This window comes from Enhydra lutris, unplaced genomic scaffold (assembly GCF_002288905.1).
Source record: "Enhydra lutris kenyoni isolate GAN:26980312 unplaced genomic scaffold, ASM228890v2 scaffoldscaffold24, whole genome shotgun sequence".
Taxonomy (NCBI): Eukaryota; Metazoa; Chordata; class Mammalia; order Carnivora; family Mustelidae; genus Enhydra; species Enhydra lutris.
This window is the reverse complement of record NW_019154108.1, coordinates 6050465-6075400: the sequence shown is the minus strand read 5'-3', so window position 1 is coordinate 6075400 and position 24936 is coordinate 6050465. Positions and strand designations below refer to the sequence as shown.

Here is a 24936-nt window from a genome sequence, read left to right as displayed (position 1 = left end):
AAAAATAAAATCCTTTTTTTTTTTTTTAATTCCCATTTTGCTCAGAGTAAAAGTCAAAAGCTTACAAAGGCCTATAGGACCCTAGAGGAACTGGTTCCCTTAATACGTCTTTATCTCTGACTATACTTCCCTCCCTGACACCATTTCATTTGGGCCCCCTGCTGTTCCTTGAATACAACACACTTCTTCACACCTTAGGCTGATTCATCACCAGGACATCCACACAGCTTTTCATCTCATCCATAATTCTTACTTAAGATATCATCTTTAGATAAAAATATTTTAAATTTTACCCACCAGCCTGAACAATCTCCATTTTCCTCAAATTTGTTTTTTTTCTCCATAGCACAAAATAAACATTATACATGCATCTACTCTAGAAAACCCTACATTTGAGGTCTTTAAAGTAATTATACTGACTTCTTATAATGACTTTTTATATCCAATTATTATAAAATTCTATTTTCATGCAATAATTCTTACAGTAAGAACTGTTAAGTGGAAGAAACACATAAAAGGGCTACATATTCAGTTATTTTTAGTAACTAAGATAGTAACAATATTAAGTTATAACTACATAATAGATACTTCCTCGGAATTACATAATAGACATATTTCTGAAGGTGTGGGTTTACTTCAACTGCATTATAGTAACATTTCCCACACTACAAAATACTAAATTGTTCTCACCATGTTAATAATTTGATTGAAGGTACTGAAAGAAAAACAAAACAAATCTGATTGAAATTTGAGGATTCGATTAAAAGGATTCGATTAAAAATGCCTCCCCATCTGAAGTTTACCATTTGATTAGGCTTATATTATGACTATACAGTTTTATTTTTAAGTTAATGATTCCCTCAACTTATTTGATTAAGCAACACATTTTCATCACGACCTAGAGAAACAATAGTATTTCACTTAATCGAGTTTAGAAAACACAATACTAGGGAACATGCACTTCCAAAAATGAACAAATTTCTTTTTTTTAACAAAAACCAAATTGTACAGTAGAGAAAGTACTGAATTCATTTAAATGTTAAGTTTTGTTCAGAAAAGAAAATAATTAAGTACAATTACATATATAAAAAGTACATTATATACTTTTTAAATACACAATTATCTATGTATAAAAAATCAGGAGAATATGATCACCTCAAAAAAGAAAACAAAACCTGCAGATGCCAACACCAATGATTCACATGTTCAAGTTTTCAGACAAGATTTTAAATCAACTGTTAAAACTATGTTTCATTACGTTAAAAAAGTATATTAAAAATGAGTAAAAAGAGTGCTTGCTTCGGCAGCACATATACTAAAATGAGTAAAAAGATAATGTCAAAAATAATCACAAAAAACAACTTTATTTTAAAAAGTAACCAAATGAAAATCCTAAAAAGGAACATTACAATTTTGAAAATAAAACTTCTCTTTGAATGCGTTGAAATAAAGATGACAGAGGAAAGAGTCAGTGAAAATACCCAAAATAATGAACAGAGAGAAGAAAATACTGGAAAATAAATGAACAGAGTTGCAGGCACCACTGTGAAAATATCCAAAGCTCTAAAATATGTGTCATTGGAAACTCAAAAGGAGAGGATTAAGAGAACAGGATAGAAAGAATATTTTAGAGTTGAATGATGGAAGGTAGAAAATTTTCCAAATGTGATGAAACACAAATATACAGAATCAAGATGTTCATCAAACTCAGTCACAATAAATAAAGAAAATAATGCCCAGACATATTTTATTGCTACCATGAGAAAGAGTGGAGGGCCAGGGGTAAACAGAATATATTTAATATGCATAAAGAAAGAAATAGTCAACTTAGAATTCTATATCTAATGAAAATGTCATTCAGAAATGAAAGTCAATAAAGACATTCTAAGATAAAAGAAAATAAGGAGAACTCACTATGGAATGATCAGTACCCAAAGAATATTAAACACACTTCCTCAGGCTGAAGGGAAATTATACTAGCGGGAAACCTGATCTTTAAGAACAAAGTAGGAGGGAGTAATGTTAGCAAGATGCTGGAATAAGAGGCTGTGGACTCTTCTTCCTCAAGCGGACACACAGATGCAACGACGACGACACATTTATCAATTCACTTTGTGAGAAATCCAGAAACTAGATGAGAGACTCCTGCACCCTGGGCAAGTATGAAGCAAGCCATATTGAAACTGATAGGAAAAGTTGAGACACATTCTTGTCATAATCTCCACCACTGGCACAGTGCCATAGAGTTGGGAGACAACCCCATCATCCAACTTCTCCCTGAGGAGTAAGGATTCTGGACTGCACAGAAAGTAATCCTTTTTTTTTTTTTTTTTTTTTTTCTGGTTACCACTCAAGGGTCTAATTTCTAACTCACTTGTCTCTGAGAAGTGACAAGAGTCCAGCATTCACTGTTATCTATGGGGGATACAGAGAGCATAGCAACAGTCTGAATTAGAATACAGGCACTTGCCATAGTTCCTCCTTCTGGCCCAGGGTGCAGAGAATGGGCAGCAAACTCCAGCTCCCAGCTTTTGCTAAGAAGTAAAGGAGTTGGATGAGATATCTAGCATCCAACTTTTCTGGCTATTACCAAAGAGATTGACTTGTAACTCACCTGTCTCTGATAGCAGCATTCACTAGTCCCAGGGGGTTCATGGAAAATAGCAGTTTGTAAAGTGTGTAAGCCTTTGCCACAGCTACCTCCGCTGGCTTAGCACAGAACAAGCAGGCAATAAATTCCACCTCCCAGCATCTTTCTGAGGAGTGAAGGAATTAGACCGTACAACCAACTCCCAACTTTTTCAGCAGCTTCTCAAAATATCAGTTTCTCTCTTGCCTCAGAGAACTATTGGGTCCTGGCATATTCTAGATTCTTGGAATCCTCTACAAGCAAAGATTGAGCAGTTTGGACTAGCATGAAGGTTTCAGAGGCACCCAGAATCTTTGGCCAGGTGACTGGCAAGGGTCTTCTGTACAAGGCCAGGCTGTTTAGTCTAATGCACAAACACCAACTCAGGGAATCAAGGAAAATGAAGAAATAGGGAAATGAGTTCTTACAAGATAAATGTCCAGAAAAATAACTCTAATGAAATGGATATAGAGAATTTACTTGATAAAAAAATCAAAATTACTATCTTAGAGATGCTCACCAAGGTCAGGAGAGCAATATAGGAATAAAGTGAGAATATATCAACAAAGAGACAGTATTAAAAAGGATCAAATGCAAATCATAGAGCTGAAGAACACAATAACTGAACTGAAAAATTCAAAAAAGGGATTCAATCACACTAGATCAAGCAGAAGAAAATATCAATAAACTCAGAAACAGTTCATTGGAATTAATCCAGTAGATAAAGAAGCAAAAAGGAAAAAAAGAATGAGAAAGAGTGAAGACAATTTTAGTGACTCACTGACTCTATAAGCAGATCTATATACATATTATGGGAGTGCCAGTAGTTAGACAAGAAAGAGAAAGAAGAAAAAAGCTTATTTAAAGAAATAATGGCTGAAAATTTCCAAAATTTAGAAAAGATATAGATATCCAGTTTCATGAGGCTCAAAGGATCTTCCACAAGATCAAAACAAAAGAGCTTATCCCAAGATACATATTAATCAAAATGTCAAAAGTCAAAGACAAGGAGAATTTTGAAAGCAGTGAGAAAAAAGTGACTTGGCAGAAACAAGAAAATCCCCATAAGGCAGTCAGCATATTTCTGAGCAGACACATTTTAAACCAAGAGGGAGTGAGGATATATACAAAGCACTGAAAGAAAAAGCTTGCCAGTCAAGAATACCGTACTCAACAAAACTTCCTTTCAAAAGTAAAGGAGAGATAAAAACTTCCCCAGCTAAACAAAAACTGGGGGAGTTTAGCACCAGTAAAAATGTCTTACAAGGAATGCTAAATGTGGCGCCTGGGTGGCTCAGTGAGTTAAAGCCTCTGCCTTCGGCTCAGGTCATGATCTCAGGGTCCTGGGATGGAGCTCCGCATCGGGCTCTCTGCTCAGCGGGGAGCCTGCTTCCCCCTCTCTTTCTGCCTGCCTCTCTGCCTACTTGTGATCTCTCTCTGTGGCAAATAAATAAATAAAACCTTAAAAAAAAAAATCTAGAAATGTTTACAAAAGAATATGTTTAAAAGAAATGCTAAGGAGAATTCTTCAACATCAAATGAAAAGACACTAAACAACATATTACATATGAAAGTATAAAACTCACCAGTAAAGTCAAGCACATAGATAATCTGTATTACAGGGATGGTAGTGAAAAAAAAAAAATCACTTTTAATCCCAGTATAAAAGTTGAGAGACAAATGTATTAAAACTATAGCCAAAAGTATAATAACTAATAAACACACAAGAGAAATACATGTAAATTGTGAAATCATTAACATAAAATGTAGGAGGCAAAGAAATAAAAGTGTAGAGTTTTATATGTAAGTAAAATTAAATATTATCAGCATAAAATTAACTATAATAATTATATTTACGTAACCCCATGTAACCACAAAGAAAATACCTACAGAAGTTACAAAAAATAAAAAGGAATCATAGCATACAAATAAGAAACAGAAAAAAAAAATAACAAAACACAAAGGAAGACAAAGAGCAAAGACAGAAGTTCTACAAGGCAAACAGAAAACAGTTGTCAAAATGGTAACAAATACTGTAATTACTTCAAATGTAAATGGATTAAAGTCACAAACAGAGTGGCTAAATGGTTTAAAAAAACAAGATGCAACTCTATGTTATCTACAAGAGACTCACCTTTAGATTTAGGGACACATAGGCTGAAAGTTAAATGGATGGAAAAAGATGCAAATAGTAACCAGCAAAGTAGGTTATACCTATATCAGAAAAAATAGACTTTAAGTCAAAAACTATTATAAGAGGGGCACCTGGGTGGCTCAGTGGGTTAAGGTCTCTGCCTTTGACTCAGGTCATGATCCCAGGGTCCTGGGCTCTCTGCTTGGCAGGGAGCCTGCTTCCCTTCCCCTCTCCCTGCCTGCCTCTCTACCTACTTGTGATCTCTGTCAAATAAATAAATAAAATCTTAAATAAAAAAACAAGACAAACAAGGTCATTATACAAGGATAAAAGGGCAAATTAGGAAGATATAACATTATAAATATATACGCACCCAATATCTGACCACCTAAATATATAAAGCAAACATTGACAGATCTGAAGAGAGAAATAAACAGCAACAGAATTTATAGATGGGAACTTCAACATATCCCACTTTTAATGGTGAATAGATAAGCAGTCAGAAAATCAACAAAGAAACACTAGACATGATTAACGCAATAGACCAAATGGACCAAACAAACACACAGAGAACTTTTAACTCATCAACAATGGAATACGCATGCATCTCAAGCACACACAGAACATTCTCCAGGACAGATCATGTGTTAGAGTTCATAAAACAAGTTTTAGAAATTTAGGAAGACTGATGCAATACCAGTATCTTTTCTGATCACAATGGAATGAAAGTAGAACTCAATAGCAGAAAGAAAACCACAAAACTCACAAGTAGGTGCAAATTAAACAAGACTCATTTGAACAACCAACGGTTCAAAGAAGAAACCAAAAGGGAAATTAGAAAATATCTTGAGACAAATAAAAATGAAAACACAACACATCAAAACTTATGGAATGCAACAGAAGCAGTACTGAGGTGAAATTTATACAATAAACACCTACATTAAAAAAGAAGATATAACATCTTGAGGAATGTCCATACTCTTTTCCAGAGTGGATATACCTGCTTGTTAAGTGAAATAAGTCAAGCAGAGAAAGGCAATTTTCGTATGGTTTCACTCATATGTAGAATATAAGGAATAGTGCAGAGCACCACAGGGGAAGGGAGGAAAAACTGAATGGGAAGAAATCACAGAGGGAGACAAACCATGACAGACTCTGCACTCCAGGAGACAAACTAGGGTTACAGAGGGTAGAGGGTGGGGAGACATGCTAGCCAGTTGTTGGGTATTAAGGAGGGCACGTGTTGTGATGAGCACTGAGTGTTATCTGCAACTAATATATTGTTGAACACTACATCAAAAACTAATGATGTGCTGTATGTTAGCTAACTGAACATAATAATAAGAAAAAAAGAATGCCCCAAAGAGGAGAAAAAAAAATTTCAAACTCTTAAAAAGAAAAGAAATAAACCACCTAACTTTATACCTCAAGGAACAAATTACAAAAGCACAAACTACATCCAGAGATAGAAGAAAAAGAGAAATAATAAAAATCAGAGCAGAAATAAAATAGAGAATACAGAAACAATAGGAAAAAAACAGGGAAACTAAGAGACTTTTTAAAAGATAACCAAATTACAAAAAAAAAAAAAAAAGGATAACCAAATTAATAAAAATTTAGCTAGAATAACCAAGAAAAAGAGACAAGACTCAAATAAATACAACCAGAAATTAAAAAGAAGACACCACAAATGATGCCACAAAAATAAAAAGGATCATGAGACAACTACAAAAAATTGTAAGCCAACAAAATAGATAACCTAGGAAAAAACAAATTAGTTCCTAGGAATATACAACCTACTAAGGCTGAATCAAAAAGAAAAAGAAAGCCTGAACAGACCTGTAGGAACGAAGAAGAATGAATCAGTAATCAAAAATATCCTGACTAATAAAAGCCCAGGACCAGGGGCACCTGGGTGGCTCAGTGGGTCAGGCTTCTGCCTTTGGCTGGGGTCATGATCTCAGGGTCCTGGGATCGAGTCCCGCATCAGAGTCTCAGCTCAGTGGGGGGCCTGCTCCCCCCACCCGCCCCGCCTACTGGTGATCTCTCTCTGTCAAATAAATAAATAAAATCTTTTTAAATTCTTAAAAAAACAAAAACAAAACCCAGGACCAGAGAGCTTCACTGGCAAATTCTACCAAACATTTATTTATTTATTTATTTATTTTTAAAGATTGATTTATTTTTAGAGAGAGAGAGAATCTCAAGCAAACTCTCTGCTGAGCGTGGAACCCAGTGTGGGACTCAATCTCACCCTGAGATCATGATCTAAGCCGAAAACAAGAGTTGGATGCTTAACTGAATGAGCCACCCAGATGCTCTATCTACCAAACATTCAAAGGACACAAAATCAACATGCAAAATCACCAGTTGTGTTTCTCTACACTAATGATGAACTATCTGAAAAGCAAATTAAGAAAACAATCCTATCTATAATAACTTCAAAAAGAATTCAATATTTAGGCATAAACTTAATGAAGGTAGTGAAAGATCTGTACACTGAAAACTACAAAGCACTGATGAAAGAAGTTATGGATGACACAAACAGACATTCTATGTTCACAGATTGGAAGACTAACTATTGCTGAGATGTTAATACTTCCCAAAGCCATCTACAGATTCAATGCAAAATCCCAGCTACTTTTTTTTTAACAAAAATAGGATAAACATACTTAAAATTCATTTTGAGCAATAAAAGTGCCCAATAAGGTAAAGCACTCTTGAAAAAGAGCCAAACTAGAGGTATCACACTTACTAATTTCAAATTATATTACAAAGCTATAGTAATCAAAACAGTATGATACTGGCATAAAAACATAGAGAGAGCAATGGAACGGAATACAGAGCACATAAATAAATTCATAAATGTACAGTCAACAGATCTTCAACCAGGATGCCAAAAATACATAATAGAGAAATACAGCATCTTCAGCAAATGGTGTTGGAAAATGGGATATCAACATGCAAAATAACGAAACCGGACTCTTACACCACACACAAAAATCAACTCAAAACAAACTTAGAGACTTAAATGTAAGACAGGAAACTATCATACTCTTAGAACCCATAGGGAAAATATCCATGACATTGGTCTTGCTAAGGACATGGAGGATATAACACCAAAAGCACAGCCAACAAAAGCAAAAAGAAAACAAGTGGGACTATAATATTTGCAAACCACATAACTGATATAGGATTAATTTTCTAAATATATAAGGAATGCCAATAATTCAATAGCAAAAAAAAAAAAAAACTCCTAATAACACAATTAAAAAATAGGCTGGGACTTCATCAAGATCAAAAGCTGCTGCACAGTGAAGGAAACAGTCAACAAAACAGAGAGACAACCCACAGAATGGGAGAAGATATTCACAAATGACACTACAGACAAAGGGCTGATATCCAAGATCTATAAAGAACTCCTCAAATTCAACACACATAAAACAGATAAAATCACATCAAAAAATGGGAAGACATGAACAGACAGTTCTCCAAAGAAGACATACAAATGAGTAACAGACACATGAAAAAGTGTTCATCATCATTAGCCATCAGAGAGATTCAAATCAAAACCACATTGAGATACCACCTTACAGCAATTAGAATGGCCAAAATTAACAAGACAGAAAACAAGTATTGGAGAGGATGTGAAGAAAGGGGAACCCTCTTACACTGTTGGTGGGAATGCAAGTTGGTGTAGCCTCTTTGGAAAACAGTGTGGAGATTCCTCAAGAAATTAAAAATAGAGCTTCCCTAAGACCCTGCAATTGCACTACTGGGTATTTACCCCAAAGATGCAGATGTAGTGAAAAGAAGGGCCATCTGTACCCCAATGTTCATAGCAGCAATGGCCACAATAGCCAAACTGTGGAAAAAACCAAGATGCCCTTCAACGGACAAATGGATAAAGAAGATGTGGTCCATTTATACAATGGAATATTATGCCTCCATCAGAAAGGATGAATACCCAACTTTTGTTATTGACATGGATAGGACTGTAAGAGATTATGCTGAGTGAAATAATTTAAGCAGAGAGAGTCAATTATCATATGGTTTCACTTACTTGTGGAGCGTAAGGAATAACATGGACGACACTGGGAGATGGAGAGAAGTGAGATGGGGGAAATCAGAAGGGGAGACAAACCACGAGAGACTGTGGACTCTGAGAAACAAACTGAGGGTTTTGGAGGGGTGGGGTGGGGGGTTGGGTGAGCCTGGTGCTGGGCATTATGGAGGGCACGTATTGCATGGACCACTGGGTGTGGTGCATAAACAATGAATTTTGGAACACTGAAAAAAAATAACATAAAAAAAAATAGGCTGGGGCATCCAGGTGGCTCAGTCAGTTAAGCGTCTGACTCTTAATTTTGGCTCAGGTCATGATCTCTGCTTAAGATTCTCTGTCTCCCTCTCCCCCTGCATGCACTCACTCTCTCACTCTCTAGAGTGCGCTAAAAAAAAAAAAAAAAAAAAAAGGCTAAAGACTTGAATAGACATTTTTCCCAATTAGACATACAAATAGCCAAGAGGTATATGAAAGATGTACAATATCACCGGTCATCAAGATAATGCAAATCAAAACCACAATGAGGTATTATCTTACACCGGTTAGGATGGCTATTACCAAAACAAAACAAAACAAAAAACAAAACACAAGGACAATATGTGTTGAGGAGGGTGTAGAGAAACTGGGACTATTGTATGCTGTCAGCTGGAATGCAAAATTGTATGGCTGCTATGGAAAGTGGTATGGTAGTCCCTCAGAAACTTAAAAAGAGAACTACCATATAATCCAGGAATCAAAAAGAATTGAAATTAGGTTCTCAAAAGGGATGGTGCACTCCTCTGTTCATGGTAGTACTATTCACATAGCCAAGATATGAAAAGTACTTAAACATCCACTAATGGAAGAATAGATTTTTTAAAAATAGAATATGTAAATACATAAATATAAATATATATATGTATGTGTGTGTGTATATTACATATATACACACAGTGGAAAATATTTAGCCTTTAACAATGAAGGAAATCACACAATATGTGACAACATGGATGGACCTTGATGGTGTTACACTAAGTTAAATAAGGTTGACATTGAAGATCAAATACTGTAGGACACCAATTACATGAGGTATCAAAGAAGAAAATAATAGAACGGTGGTTGCCAAGGACTGAGGGCAGTGGAAAATGGGGAGTTCCCAATCAACATACATAAAATTTCATTTATGCAAAACAAAAAAAATTCTAGAATTGTGCTGTGCAACATTGTTTCCATAGATAACAATCGTATATTGTACACCTAACAATCTGTTGCAATCTGTTAGGATTCAGGTTAAATGTTCTTCCCACCAAGAAGAAAAAAAGAACAAAGGGAGAGTTTCAGAAATGTAGAAAATGAGAGTAAATATGAAAGATTACATTTAAGTCCCTTAAATGTATATTACCATTTAAAGCAAAAATTACACCAGTGTCTCATGGAGTTGTATATACCTAGTAAGTGTTATTCATATGACAATAAAGGAGAGACAATAAAAAACCCTACATGATATCATTGAGGTTTCTACATTTTATAATATTACTCCAGGTAAGTAGGATGTCAAAGTTTAGGGATGTATTTTGTAATTCCGAGAGCAAGAAGTTAAAAATAAACACACTCACACACACACACACACACACACACACAGGACAGAGGACAACAGTTGAGGGAAAAACAAAAAATTATAGACTTAAATCCAACCATAACTATTATTATATTAAATGTTAACAATTTAAATGTTCCAATAAGGAAAAGACTGTATCAGAGTGGATAAAAAAAACAAGACCAAAATATGTACTACCTATAAGACATTCTAACATAAGTAATTCCAACATAAAGACACAGGTAAGTTGGAAGTACACAAAACAAGAAAACCCATGTAAACAGGAAGTATCAGAATGGCAGAATGGCCATCTAAGTATCACTTAAACTTCAAGACTAAGTATTAGCAGAGGGAAGAATTTCATACTGATTAATACAGAAAGATACATCTAAATGTGTACAGGCCTAATTAGAAAGTGTCCAAATACAGGATGCAAAAATTGACAGAATTAAAGGGAAAAATTTTTAATTCCACAATTCTCTTAAAATATCCTAAAACCCCTAGCTAAACCTAGCCACTGCCTACCGCCACATCTCTCCTCCCCCCCATTCCTTCCAGATCTATTTACGCACACATACTTTCTTCTTGCCAGTGGGCTAACTCCTCTTTTCTGCTTCCAAATCTTTGCATACACTGTTCTCTCTGCTTAGAACAATTTCATTTCCTTCTTGGGTGACTTCCACTTTCACTCCAAATGTCCCTTCTTCAGAGATGCTTTCCCTGTTGATGACGTGTTTTCAGAGCCCATCTGTGGTTGCACTTCATTATCTTTCCTTCTCTATCTCTCTCTTTTTTTTTTTTTTTTTAATTTGAGGGACATCTGGGGCACCTGGGTGGCTCAGTCATTAAGCGTCTGCCTTTGGCTCAGGTCATGATCCCAGAGTCCTGGGATCAAGCCCCACATCGGGCTCCCTGCTTGGGCAGAAGCCTGCTTTCCCTCTCCCACTCCCCCTGCTTGTGTTCCTAATTTCACTATCTTTCTCTCTGTCAAATAAATAATAAAATCTTAAATAGATAGGTAGATGATTGATTGATAGATTTGAGGGACCTCTGAGCTGCTCTGAAAAAAGAGAGCTAGGGACAGAAACAAGTACAGAATGAGAACAGCTCCCCCGTTGGAACAGGAGAAGACACAAAGGTAGTCCTAGAATTTTTTTTTTTATTTTTTAAAGATTTTATTTATTCATTTGACAGAGAGAGAGAGATCACAAGTAGACAGAGTGCCAGGCAGAGAGAGAGGGGGAAGCAGGCTCCCTGCTGAACAGAGAGCCCAATGTGGGACTCAATCCCAGGGCCACGAGATCACGACCTGAGCCAAAGGCAGAGGCTTTAACCCACTAAGCCACCCAGGCGCTCCAAGAATTTTTTTTAGATAGAGAAGGTGGTAGTGACAAAGGAAGAAAAGTTGGTTCATATTAATCAGATGACTTGATCTCCATGTTTCGGTGAGTTAGGAAGCTGGGAGTGAGCAAGGGAAGGGAGCTGGAGTGATAAGTAGCCTGAATATTTTACTGTGCTGAGCTTCTGTTACAAAGAGTCCGTCCGTCCATCCATCCATTCATTCCACAGCATGAAATATCATCAAGAAGATATAAAACTTCTATTAAATCTAGATGGGTTGCTGGGCTGCCCCTTTCTGTAGATGAAAATAGGTAGAATCCCAGTCCCCTAGGGAACAGTACACTGGTTCCATGTAGTTAGAACTACAACTTCAGGTAAGCCCTTATGTGATTTGGAGTAGGAGAGGGGGGACAGAGTATTAAAAGCATGTTTATATCATGTCATGCTGAATGAGACTGGCACATTTGAATCTGGCTATGATACTGTTGAAAAGTTTGGGAGGAATCTGTAGGAAGTAGGAAGGACTCCCACCAAGGTATACCAGAGACCGGCATTCATACAGCATGCTGCCTTATTTTTATCAGTCATGTGTAAACATACAGGCAATCAGCAACTAAAAAACATAGAAAAAATTATCTGCACTGTGCACTAAAAAATAAACTGTAACTGGCGCTATGGTCTTGGGTTCATCTTGGGTTCACTGAAGTACGTATTGTTTAATATCCACTGAGAAGAGAAAGCCCAAGCTTCTTGTCAGCCCACTGGACAGACACTCAAAAGACTCAAAATAACCTAAGAAAAGGCAAGATTTCTCCAGCAACAAGGGGCTCTTGAGGTAGTAATCTCCAAAATTACATCATCAATGCAAAGAAAACAAACATGCTCAGTTTGCCCTATGACCGAACATTACTATTTTAATTCAAACCATTATTTGAAAAATCATACATAATCTAATGAAATATTTCTGGATTAATAATGGTTAACTATTTACACAATAATTCTGAATCTTTGAAAAAATATTTCTGAAATCACCACATTTACATTGATCTTTTCAAAAAATACAACATCAAATACGGTGATATAAACAATTTTCACCTCCCTCAATTATAAAATCATACCAAGAACAAAAACAGCTCACTCTTTAATTAGTAATTATTATGAATATTATATACAAACCAGTATGCTAAACATGGAATATAAAAATCCTACTAATAAGGAGTTGATTGTTCAGTTGAAAGATAAGATGTACGCATACATAATGCTATATAAAGCACAGAAGAGGCAAGTGTCCAAGGAAAGGACAACAGGAAGCATGACAAGATTTCAAAGATGTCCTAAATATAAAGGACATTATTGCAACAACTGGCAACACTTGACTGGGATCTGAGGATTAGATGATATTAATATTATCAAGGCCAATTCCCTAATGGTTGCGTTGTGGTTAAAGGTATGCTTATTTGTAGGTAATATGCACCAAAGTATTCAGGGATAATGGGGCCTAATGTTGGTAATGTATTTGCAAAGGATGGAAAAAAAAAAAAAGTTCTTTGTACCACACCTGCAACTTGCAACTTTATGGCATCTTTGAGATTGTCTCAAAAGCCAAAACAAATTTTAAGATGATGATTGTGAGTAAAGTAGTATCATTCTGAGTTTTACAACTAAAAAGTAATCTCCATTAATTCTTGTTTGCTTGTAAACACACAGGTATTTATTCTGCTTTACTTGGCAGAACCCTGAGACCCTTGAGGAAGAGGTTCAGTTTTACTCTAATTTACGTGGCGCACAACTTTTTTTGCCCTTTTGTAACCTGCTAAATGGAAAGAATATGGCTGACGCTTGGAAAACGGTAATGAGGGTTTAAAATGTCCATATTTTGAGAATTGTGGGTCATTAAGAAAACCACAAATTTAACCAGTTCCAGCTAATTCTCATTCAACTTTCACAAGAATGATGGTAAGAAATTAGACACAGGGGTGCCTGGGTGGCTCAGTGGGTTAAGCCTCTGCCTTCGGCTCAGGTCATGATCTCAGGGTCTTGGGATCGAGCCCCACATCGGGCTCTCTGCTCAGAAGGGAGCCTGCTTCCCTCTCTCTCTCTCTGCCTGCCTCTCTGCCTACTTGTGATCTCTCTGTCAAATAAGTAAATAAAATCTTAAAAAAAAAAAAAAGAAATTAGACACAAATTCTGGGTAGCTATCTAGTTTATTCAGAGCTAGAAATTTGTATTTCATGAAATTAATTTGTTCTAAAAGGATAAAAACTGCCAAATAAAATACTCTAAATCACCACAAATTAAACTTCCCTCATAAATACACTTGTCTCCCATTTCTGTATTTTTTTCTGTATATATTTCTACACATGGATATACCAGATTAAGATATTCATGTCTTCATACAATATACAAAACACATGTATACACACACATATAAATTGTGTATATACATAAGCACTTGTATATATGTACAAGTAAGAAAAACAGTTACCCATATATCAACACCAGACATCATTATGATATGTTGAAGAAATTACTTTCCCTGGTATTTCCTCATTTCTTCCATAGGGCTCTCCTGGTTGGGGGAGAGTTGATATCAAAGATTCAAGAGAAATGAAAACTCTCTGTACCTCTAAATGGATATATTTTAAACACCTACTTCACTGGGACACTAATATACTAATATATTAAATACATATTTATTTTTTCCAGTTTTCCATCATGTACTGACAACTACATAATCAACCATCAAACCTCCGTCTCAGTCTCCATTAATGAGTCCGTCTAACTGAACCCCTGTGTTCACCGGGCTGACCAGGCACCAACTCTACACGTGATCAACAGATTCTATATGAGGCACCACAAGAAAGATCTTCTCCTACAAAGGTCTAAACTTCATAGGGGAGACCCCATATACATGTATTTTAAAAGTACCAAGTTCAAGAGTGACAAGTATACAAGAATACAATGTTCCCAAGGGAGCAGTCAGGGAAGGAAGTCTGTATCCTATTGACTATGTGTTTTCCAGAGCCGGAAAGTTCCTTGACTTGGGGCTGAAAAGTCAAGGACCAAGGCCATGCCCCTTAAACAAACAGAGGCTTAAATACCAGGTACAGCACAGGCAAGAGTAGAAACAAAATGGAAAAAAAAAAAAAGAGAGCGAGCGCAAGAGTTCAAAGACACCAGCTACAAAACAGGGCCACAGTGAGACTTTCTCCTAAATATAATCAGAAGCACTATAAAGGCCCTGATAAGGTAATCACATTCTTACCATGTGAATTAGTGCTATTCAGTTTAGAGAAACGGAGCCAGAGTGAATTAAACCCCAGCCATACCACATTCGCTGTGTGATTTTTGAAGGAGTCCCCTGACCTTACTATGCCTCAACTTCCTCATATGTAAAATGGAGATAATAATTGAACCTATCTAGAGTTTTCGGGGGAGATTAACTGAGTTAGTTAATCAGAGTTAAACTAATAACACTGATCACACTGTTAGTTAAACAGTGCTCAGCTCAAATTAACCTCTACCTAAGTATTGACTATTATATGTCAAAAGAGGGATTATGAATGACCTCACACACAGCGTGCTCTGAACCACCATCTTTGAAATTATGAGACCACACATTTGTTCAGTAGGTTTCTTAGAAAGTATTTTACCTAACTTATACTTAAGTAAATTCAGTGTACCTAGATCAATTCTTCTTAAAGGACATTAAGGCAATGAGTCTAGATGTACATACTGGCAAGTATTGCATATGTATTATATACTCACACATAAATTTCCTTCTATTACTCACATTCTCATAGAGAGCTTGAAGGGTCTCCAGATCAACCACAGAATTGTCCAAGTTCACAACAGCTGTGGAAAAAAAATACAAAAGAAAATATATAAATTGCCGTTTAAGCCAGCTGTAAAAAGGTGTCTGACCATCTTGAACAACAGTGATCATCTCCAGAATAGTGTTCTACCTTCAACACACTCACTGAACTCTACTACCAAGACTGTGTCCGAGGAATTTCAGCAGGGGTAAAGTGTAAAGCTTTCATCTGTCCCTCAAATACAAAATCCCATGAATATGACCCAGTCAAAGGTCAAAGATAAAATCTGAGTCTATCTATCTTTCAAGGTCCAACTGCATGAATTTGAAAAATTTGCTGAACACTAGAAAAAGGGGCTAATCACTCCCGTTACTGCTACATCTCATTTTTTGAGATAAATACTTATATCTGCCCATTCTTAGACTTAGGACAAAAGTTACATTTAATCACTAAACGAAGGACTTAATATAAAAATGAAAGATGCATTTTCTGTTATAATTCTTTACATGGTTATGATCAAAGGACAATGCATTGACAATGGTATTGAGAGTAACACAGAGGCACCCTTAAAAATCCACTTTTTAAGTAGGCTTCACGCTCAGCGTGGAACTCAACATGAAGCTCAAACTCACGACTGTGAAATAAGCCAAGATCAAGTTGGACGCTCAACTGACTGAGCCGCACAGGCGCCCCAAATCCATTCCTCCCGTACAAACTGCCCATGCTTATGTACGGAAAAAATGGGATGAATATTCAAAAACTGGGTATATGTTCTTAAATGCACTTTTAGCCTGAGAAGCATGTTGGATTTTGAAGTATGTTTTGTAATTCAGTTTGGGCACAAATTAATCAAAAACATTCTGCATTACCTACATCTATATTAGCCGGAAATGATGTGAATTTGCCCTGTTCAGATTTGTGCCAACTAGCCAATGAAAGTCCTATAGGATCAAAGATTTCTGGGAGAAAAATCACGAAGTAGATAATCACAAATTGGTTAGGTTTATTTTGATAATTGAGGCATTTCACACTGTCTTTTCTCTCAAAGCCTAAAGTACATGAGACATAGTCTAGTTGACTCTGGCAAAATACCAAGAAGGAATTTAAAAGGACAATGGGAAATTGAAGCGTATGACGGATGAGACATCTAAACAACATAATGTAGCATTTCTGTTTGGAGCTGGGAACAGAGCCCAGATTCACCAACAAATATCACAGTAAGTAGAATATGATACTTCCACCCTAATAATATTTTACTCTCCCCATTTCCAACAAGTTACGTCTCAAATATCAATCTAAGAATTTGATGAAGATTTTCATTCAAATGTTTTCACTCCTTGACCACATAAGGCAAACATATCACAATCTGTTTAAGGACTCCAAGCAGAAAAACCAACCCAACTAACTTCTGACTATATTTCAGAAATTAATTAAAAGGGATTAATAAATGGATTTTCACTGGAGGTAAAATGCCTATAATGTAACAAAATGCATAAAACCCAAATAAAGATAGCAAATTCATGTGTGGAATTACCCCTTTGGACTTTGTCTAGGCCTTAAAGAAAATCTTGCAGTGAGCCCAAAGATCTCTGACTTTGGAAAATTCATTAGATAATAATCCAGTATTTCTACATTCCTCCGGCGATACAGCAAAAGATTGATGGGAAAACAAAGAAAGAAATGCAAGTCGTCAACTTAGTTTAAGATTTCATTCTCGGAACAAGGTAAAGACACAAAAAAATCATTCATCCTCAAGTCAAAACTCTTTATAAAAGATACAATTGTCCTCTGACATTATCCACCGTTTTTAAAACACACTATTCCTACAAGTGTTCCCCACCTGCAACTTCGTGCGTATACTGCGGTTTCTCATCTGTTTATCTCGCACAATGTCAGAAACTAAAGAACATCTTAATAAATGCCACGTGGTCCTAATCGTAGGTATATGGTCCTAAGCAAGACCTCAAAAGTTCCTAATCCATGAAACCTCACTTTTTAGTCATCCACACGGAAACCTCCTTGGAAAAAAATACTGTTACTATTCTTCCACACAATTTTCTCTCACTTGGCTTTACACTTGAGAGACACTAACACGATTTGATGGGAATCGCAGTTTCAAGAGAACAATATAGTCACGCTTGAGTAGCTGAAAATTAGAGAAGACTAGATACTGGCGGGTGAATGGATGGAATGAGAGACATTCTAGATGGGAAATAAAGGCCAAAGAAGTCATCTGGGAACAGTGAAAGTTACTGAGGCGCCGCATGCTCTCCATTTGAAAATCATGTTTTAGCACTTCAGAGATCGAGCCTTAGACTAAAATTCCTATCTTACTAAATATTTAGTGGTATCTTCTAGTGCTCCCTCCCTTAAAATCTACATGTTTCAACTGATAAAATTCTAAAATCAAGGAAATAAAACAATGCATTCACTCAGATACGCAATAATATGTCAAGTGCCTTATCATTCAGGGACTCTACAAGCTTACCACCTGGTTAACCATTACTCAAAAAACACTGACTTGAAACGGGAACTAATTAGATGTGGATGTTCTTAAGGACTCAGGCTTGAAAGCCTGAGGTCGACTGAACGTACAGAGACCACTCCAATCCGATGTCTAGGTACGGCCATGCTAAGGAATTCACAGAAATAGAAATAGAAATACATTTTCTTAAGGTGGCAAAAAATTCAAGGAAAAAGCATCTCACAAATTCCTTGAGTACATGTGCCAAGTTTCAACCTTCCTTGAAAGGAAAATGTTTTGTTTTGTTTTTACGATTTTATTATTTGGCAGAGAGAGACACAGTGGGAGAGGGAACACAAGCAGGGGGAGTGGGAAAGGGAGAAGCAGGCTTCCCATTGAGTGAGTAGCCTGATAGGGGGCTCGATCCCAGGACCCTGGGATCATGACCTGAGCCAAAGGCAAACGCTTAACGACTGAGCCACCCAGGTGACCAAAAGGAAAATACCTTTTTTAGAGATTATTTCAAGGTGATAATTTCTCTTTCCCCCCAAAAGGCAATACTTTTTATTTTTATTTTTTTATTAATAATTTTTTAATTTATTTGTAAACATATAATGTATTATTAGCCCCAGGGGTACAGGTCTGTGAATCGCCAGGTTTACACACTTCACAGCACTCACCATATCACATACCCTCCCCAATGTCCATAACCCCACCACCCTCTCCCGACCACCCCCCCAGCAGCCCTCAGTTTGTTTTGTGAGATTAAGAGTCTCTTATGGTTTGTCTCCCTCCTGATCTCATCTTGTTTCATTATTCTTTTCCTACCCCCCAACCCCCCACGTTACATCTCCATTTGCTCATATCAGGGAGATCATATGATAGTTGTCTTTCTCCAACTGACTTATTTCACTAAGCATGATACCCTCTAGTTCCATCCACGTAGTCGCAAATGGCAAGATTTCATTTCTTTTGATGGCTGCATAGTATTCCATTGTGTATATATACCACATCTTCTTTATCCATTCATCTGTTGATGGACATCTAGGTTCTTTCCATAGTTTGGCTATTGTGGGCATAAGGCAATATTTTTTTATGGGATGGTTTACTGATGGAGAAGGAACACAGAACATGGAATCGAACTTAACTGGGTTTCCATTTTTCTTCGCAGCCGCATCACTTCAAGTAAGTTACTTGACAAGTTCTAGTTTCTTTAGGGGGATGAGGTGAGGGGAAAAGGAAATCAAAGAAAATACTGGCAAGATTTTGGGTTTCGTGGGGACCAAAGGCAGGAGCAAGTAAAAGGATCTAGCATGTGGTTGGTTAATGATATTTCCCTCTTCAAGTTTTCACAACAGTTCAACCCTTCTAGCGCTAAGACGCTTTATTATCTAACTCGAGTTTAAAGTTTCTTTTTTGTTTTTTGTCCAATTTGTGTTTTGTGCCCTCATAAACCAAACAGAAAAATTCCACCTGTATCTACTAAGGGCTGTGCTCTCACCTAAACGATGAACTATCACAACTGAATGGCAGCCTGGCTTACCGCTACAGGGTATCGTTCATCATACTCTGTCTCCTTCACTTGGCGTTTAAACCGTTAGGCGTTAAGACGCAGATTTCAGAACACAAATAAATCCCAAATTTGGAAGGATACTCAGTGATAAATCTTTCAGATTACTTTTTTTTCTCTAACATTCAACTAGGTGCTAATGGGATTATACTTCAGATAAGAGACCAACTACTTCACACTCATTTCTTCCTCTCTGCTGTAAGAATTTTGGGAGCGCCATCATTGTCTGGGACTCATCACACTTCCTACCCAGACACTCCCCTGCAGGTCTACCAAGCAGTTTTCATGGTTTCCCCATAAGATATATATGAATTTGTTACTTTGAATTTAGCCAAGAAGCACCTGTTCTGTTTTTATGTAGAAGAGTGTAAGGACTAAGAAGATGTTGAATAGAAATTCTCTTTTGCATGTTAAGAGATCATTAATTTATAAAGTACACAGACTTTTCAGGATTAGAACATATGGAGGTTTTTACCACTCTCTTTAAACAACCTATAAAGGACCGTGTGTTAATAATCACTCCAGACCAAAATGGATAGCATTTTTGTTTTATTTTTAAGCTTAAACTTTTATAAAATGCCAAGGATGTGATAATTAAGTAGAAGAACATGGTACCCTTTCTGGTTTTTCTACCAACAGGCTGTGTACGGTTGATCTAAGCTTCTCTGAGACTTTTATCAAGTGAGATGATGACTTTTGTCTGTAGCATATGTTCATCATGTGGAGAAAATAAGCAACTTTAGAGTAAGAAGGATAATTCAAGAAGCCTTGGAATAATTTGTGTAATTAATTTCAAAACATGTATTATCTGTGAACATACTGGTTAGAAACTGGAGACAGGGCTGGCAATGTGTTAGATTAAAATTAGGTTCAGGATTAAACATTTGCTTTCAATAATCAGAAGTTAAGACCATAAATAGTTCTTTAATTCATGAATTCCTCTGGCACACACTTGCTGATTCCCAACGCATTTCTCGTTAAACCACGATGTTACAGAATGAAGAGCAAAAGAGCCTATTTTAGAACGCAAATAATCAGTGTAACCTAAGATAGGAAAAATGTATCCAAATGAACTCTGCTAACAGAAAACAAATGTATTTCCTTTTGATTTTAAGATATTGCTTTACATAAAGAGAATTCTAGATCCGAGATGTGAAATGATCGTATGCTCCACACATGACATTGTACGCACAAGTACACAAACAGGTGAGAGTTATAGGCCTGTATCACATTCCCTGGACACTCCCTCTTTGCTACTAGCACTGCCTTCTTCGACACCGGCAATGCGGGACACGGTGCTGATTCTAACTCACCACGATGCTAAATCACGCACAGACTAGAGCGTAACGCGTCTGTCTGAATTCCTGCAAAACAAGAATCCAGTCTCTGCACTTCTGATCAAAAAAAGGGCATAAAAGGGAAAGGACCATATTTTAAGAGGTTGTGTTAAAGGAAACTCATGAAAAACAAAAGTTCACAAAATACTGTTAGCCAAATTCAGAAATGTTTCATATATTTTGAGTAGCCAGATGACGTAGTTCACGTTACTGGTGTCATTCAGTATAATTACTCTTACCGAATGCACTATTTTAAGCCACAGAACACTGTTAGTGCTTCACTTACTCCACTCTTGTTTTGTTTTGTTTTGTTTAATCTGGGTCTCCCCAGGGGGAACAGCCCTGAGGCGGCTTTTGATGGCTCCTTCCCTCCATCAGCCCTGAACACTTACTTCAGTCCCCGTGGTTTCTTGCCTTAATCCCTCCTTCTCACATGACCTGCTAAAGTGAGGGTAGAGACCCCCCCAAAAGTAGAAAACCTCATGGTGTTTATTACCAAGAATATTAGTTATCCATTTCTGCATGGCAAATTACACTAAAGCTTAGGGCTTAAAATAAATTATCATATTATCAACAAACATTACCCACAGGTCCGAAATCCAGGTGCAGCTTAACTCAGTGCCTTTCCCTAAGGTCTCTCTTAAGACTTTAATCACGGAGTTGGCCAAGGCTGAGACCTTCTTCTATGAAGGCTCTGCCGGGGGATCCATTCCCAACCTCACGTGGTTGCTGGCAGGACTGGGTTCCTCAGACTGAAGGCTTCAGCTCCTCACTGGCTGTTGGCTGTACCTGAGCCTCAGTTTCTTGACAAAAATGTCTCTCCACAGGGAAGCTCACAGTAGACAGCAGGCTTCCTTCAGAGGAGCCCCAATGGGCATGCAAGTAAGGCCACCTTCTCTTCCTGAGCTAATCTTAGCAGTGACATCCCATCATCTCCAACAATTAACCATGAGTCTCCAGGTCCAGTCCACACACCAGAGCATTCATACCAGATCCGTGGAGGCCATCTGAGAGGCTGCCCAACACACCATGCAGCTAAGTCTGGCTCTTTGTTGCTCAGTCTTAACTTGTGGTTGCTCAGGTTAACTTGTGGTTCTCTATTATCCTCTACCATGTACTAATTTTATCGAGGTTTCTGTTTTTCTATCAGGTTCTAAAGGCACAGAAAAAATGGCGTGGCATCATGATTTACCAGAAAGAAGAAACGCACTCGTCAGGAAATGTGACTCCGGGCACAGCCTATCAATCCGCATCAGCAAAGGCTCTGAGGCTCCATGCGACTGCGTTCATCCGAGGCACGATCTTCAGCCATACAGAGACACGAGAGAACAGTGACAGACCCTTCCCTGTACAACTACATGTCCACGCCTAATTCATTGTTGTGTCCTTCACCATATATAGAAGAACCCAGTAGACAAGAGCTTGGGAAAAAATCTTTGTTGAATGTCAACAGGTTGAAATGGTAATTCCTGAAAATTAACTATACCTTTAACTTGACTGGACAAGCTAAATATTCCTTGAGCTCAGCCTGACCGCCCACTCATAAGCAAAGAGCTTCATTCTAGATGACCTTACAGTGCAGAAACATAAAACACAAAGATAACACCACGCAATGTCCTATCGTCATTGGACGCACAGCACTGGGAAGCAGTGGGACACGTGGGGCTCTGGGTCAAACTGGCTCCAAGACTTATTATCTGGGTAACACAGGGCGTCTCCATTTGCTTGGAATCTGCGAAACGGGCCTAACAAAAGCACGTATAGGATACTTGCAGGGGGTTATTTAAGGAAAACACCTCGAAGCAGAGCCATAGTATGTATGCGTGAGGTAAACGCTCAGAAAATGCTGGCTGTGTTTATCGTCATGACAGCTCCTTTACCTTCCCATACGAAAAATATTTCCCAGTATCTCTCCAAATCAGTATTTTGAGATCTTACACCAGCTAGGTTGAAAACATTCTCAGCAAAAAGAATAAAAAAAAATGAGTTTCACTTGGACCCATAGGAACGTGGGAGACTAAACACGTCTCACCCACAGGGAAACCATCAACGCTGATTTTTGGATAAGGTATGTGGGAAGGGAGCAGAGTCAGCAGAAGCTCAAACACAGAGTAAGTGCCAGTCAGTCTGAATTTACAGTTCATGCCCTCTTCTCACTGACATAGTAAGAAAGAGTGTGAGGGCTTAGAGAAACCATCTCTACCCCATTTGGAATTCAGAAGCCACAGGAAAAGCTGAGAAGAATTCAGCTCTGCAAGCTGTTGAGAAGCAAAGCAAAGACCTTTGTTCGAGTAGAAACTCATCTCAAGCAGCAGCGATCAGAAGCAGCTCTCATTTAAAACCGTTCTTAAACAAACAAAATCTTTTTAAAAAGCGGGGGGGTGGGGGGCGCCTGGGTGGCTCAGTGGGTTAAAGCCTCTGCCTTCAGCTCAGGTCATGATCCCGGGGTCCTGGAATCGAGCCCCACATCAGGCTCTCTGCTCAGAGGGGAGCCTGTTTCCCCCCTCTCTCTGCCTGTCTCTCTGCCTACTTGTGATCTCTGTCAAATAAATAAATAAAATCTTTAAAAAATAAAATAAAATAGTTCTAATCTTGTCATCATCTCCTAGCCACGGGGAACCAAAATTTTCTAGGCGATCTCTTTAAGGACTTGCAAGTGACTTGTCATTATACTATAAAATCGGGGAAAAGGACGCATGTGAGATAAATTTCTGTCTCACTCTACATTTCTGTGAAATTAAAGATTTCACCTTTTCGTGGGGTTGGCGGGATGTAGTTGCTATTCACTGGATCTGACAATATGTATTATCTCTTGTAAACGCACTGTAAACCACTTTCGGGATCTGGAGAGTTGGGCTCCTGTATCCCGGTTTGGTGAAGAGGAAAGATGTTAACTTACAACCCTACGGTAATGTAAGCACCTGGCAGAACTTGTGCAAAGGGCAGACAAATAACACAATCGTCAAGTGGAAAAGATCCTAAAAGTAACAGTTTGAAAGCCAACGAATAATAGTATAAATCCTAATCGCATTTTCAAATGGCTTCGTTTTCTTTGAACTGTGATGTCGATGTCTGATGGAAGCATCTCTGCCTCGGGTGGCAGAGGAAAAACGTGAATCCAGTTCTGCTCTACCTAAAGCTCCCCTCCAACCACAGTAAAGAGATTTTTTTAAACATGAATTCATAAGAACGATGAGAAGAGGCGGTGAGGGCAACACTATGGGTGCTGGTTGTACCTAATTTAGCAGACCTGCGAAAGAAGAAACCGCCGGCTGCCCAGAGGGATGCTGAAAACCAGCTCAGAAGGGCGAGGAACCCGCAGCACCGGACAGCTGTCCAGCCGAGGGTAAACAGGGGAGCCCCAGAAAACAGGGGCTTGGGGTGAATGGTATCCGTTCATCAGTTATCGCTCCATTCTGAAAACGCCCTCCGCAAGTGGGTCAAGTTTATTTTCTTGAGAAACTAAAACAAAGTGTCTGGGCAGAGGGACAAGCACAACTGTCGGCCAGAGCACTACACCGAAAACACGGGACCACGTGCAGTTCTGCGATGCTGAAGATGAAACTCCGCTTCCGCACTCCCCCACCCCCGCCTGCAGACAGCTCTCGTCCTCGGCCTGCCGCCCGGAAAACTGCCAGACAGACCGGTCCTCTCCCGGGCCAGAAACCGGAAGTTTCTGGGGAATCTCACCACCCCAAGAGGAAAGAACAAAAAGACCCCGGTGGTTCCCCAACAAATAATGTGCCCAGATAATAACAACACACTGTACTCAAAGTCCAAAGGCTGTATTGGCTGGAAGGCTCACAGCTGCTAACCAGCTTTCCCCTCTCCCGCTTCTAAGTCAGAACAAAGATCAAATCTTCTATAGAATGCGTGAGCACAGATGCTGGAGATCAAAACACAGCGGAGGAACACACACACACACACACACACACACACACACACACACACCCCTCCATGTCTTCCTACCGTATGCCAACACCCACTGTCCCCACAGTCTTCTC

General features: G+C 38.1%; 1 protein-coding gene across 1 annotated transcript in view; it reads right to left on the bottom strand.

Moving 5' to 3' along the window:
• The window catches only part of LOC111150900 (formin 2), a 357894-nt gene that overhangs the window by 153364 nt on the left and 179594 nt on the right, over nt 1-24936 (bottom strand). Inside the window, 1 exon segment of the mRNA XM_022508586.1 lies at nt 15540-15601. Within this exon segment, the coding sequence (XP_022364294.1) occupies nt 15540-15601 (62 nt within the window).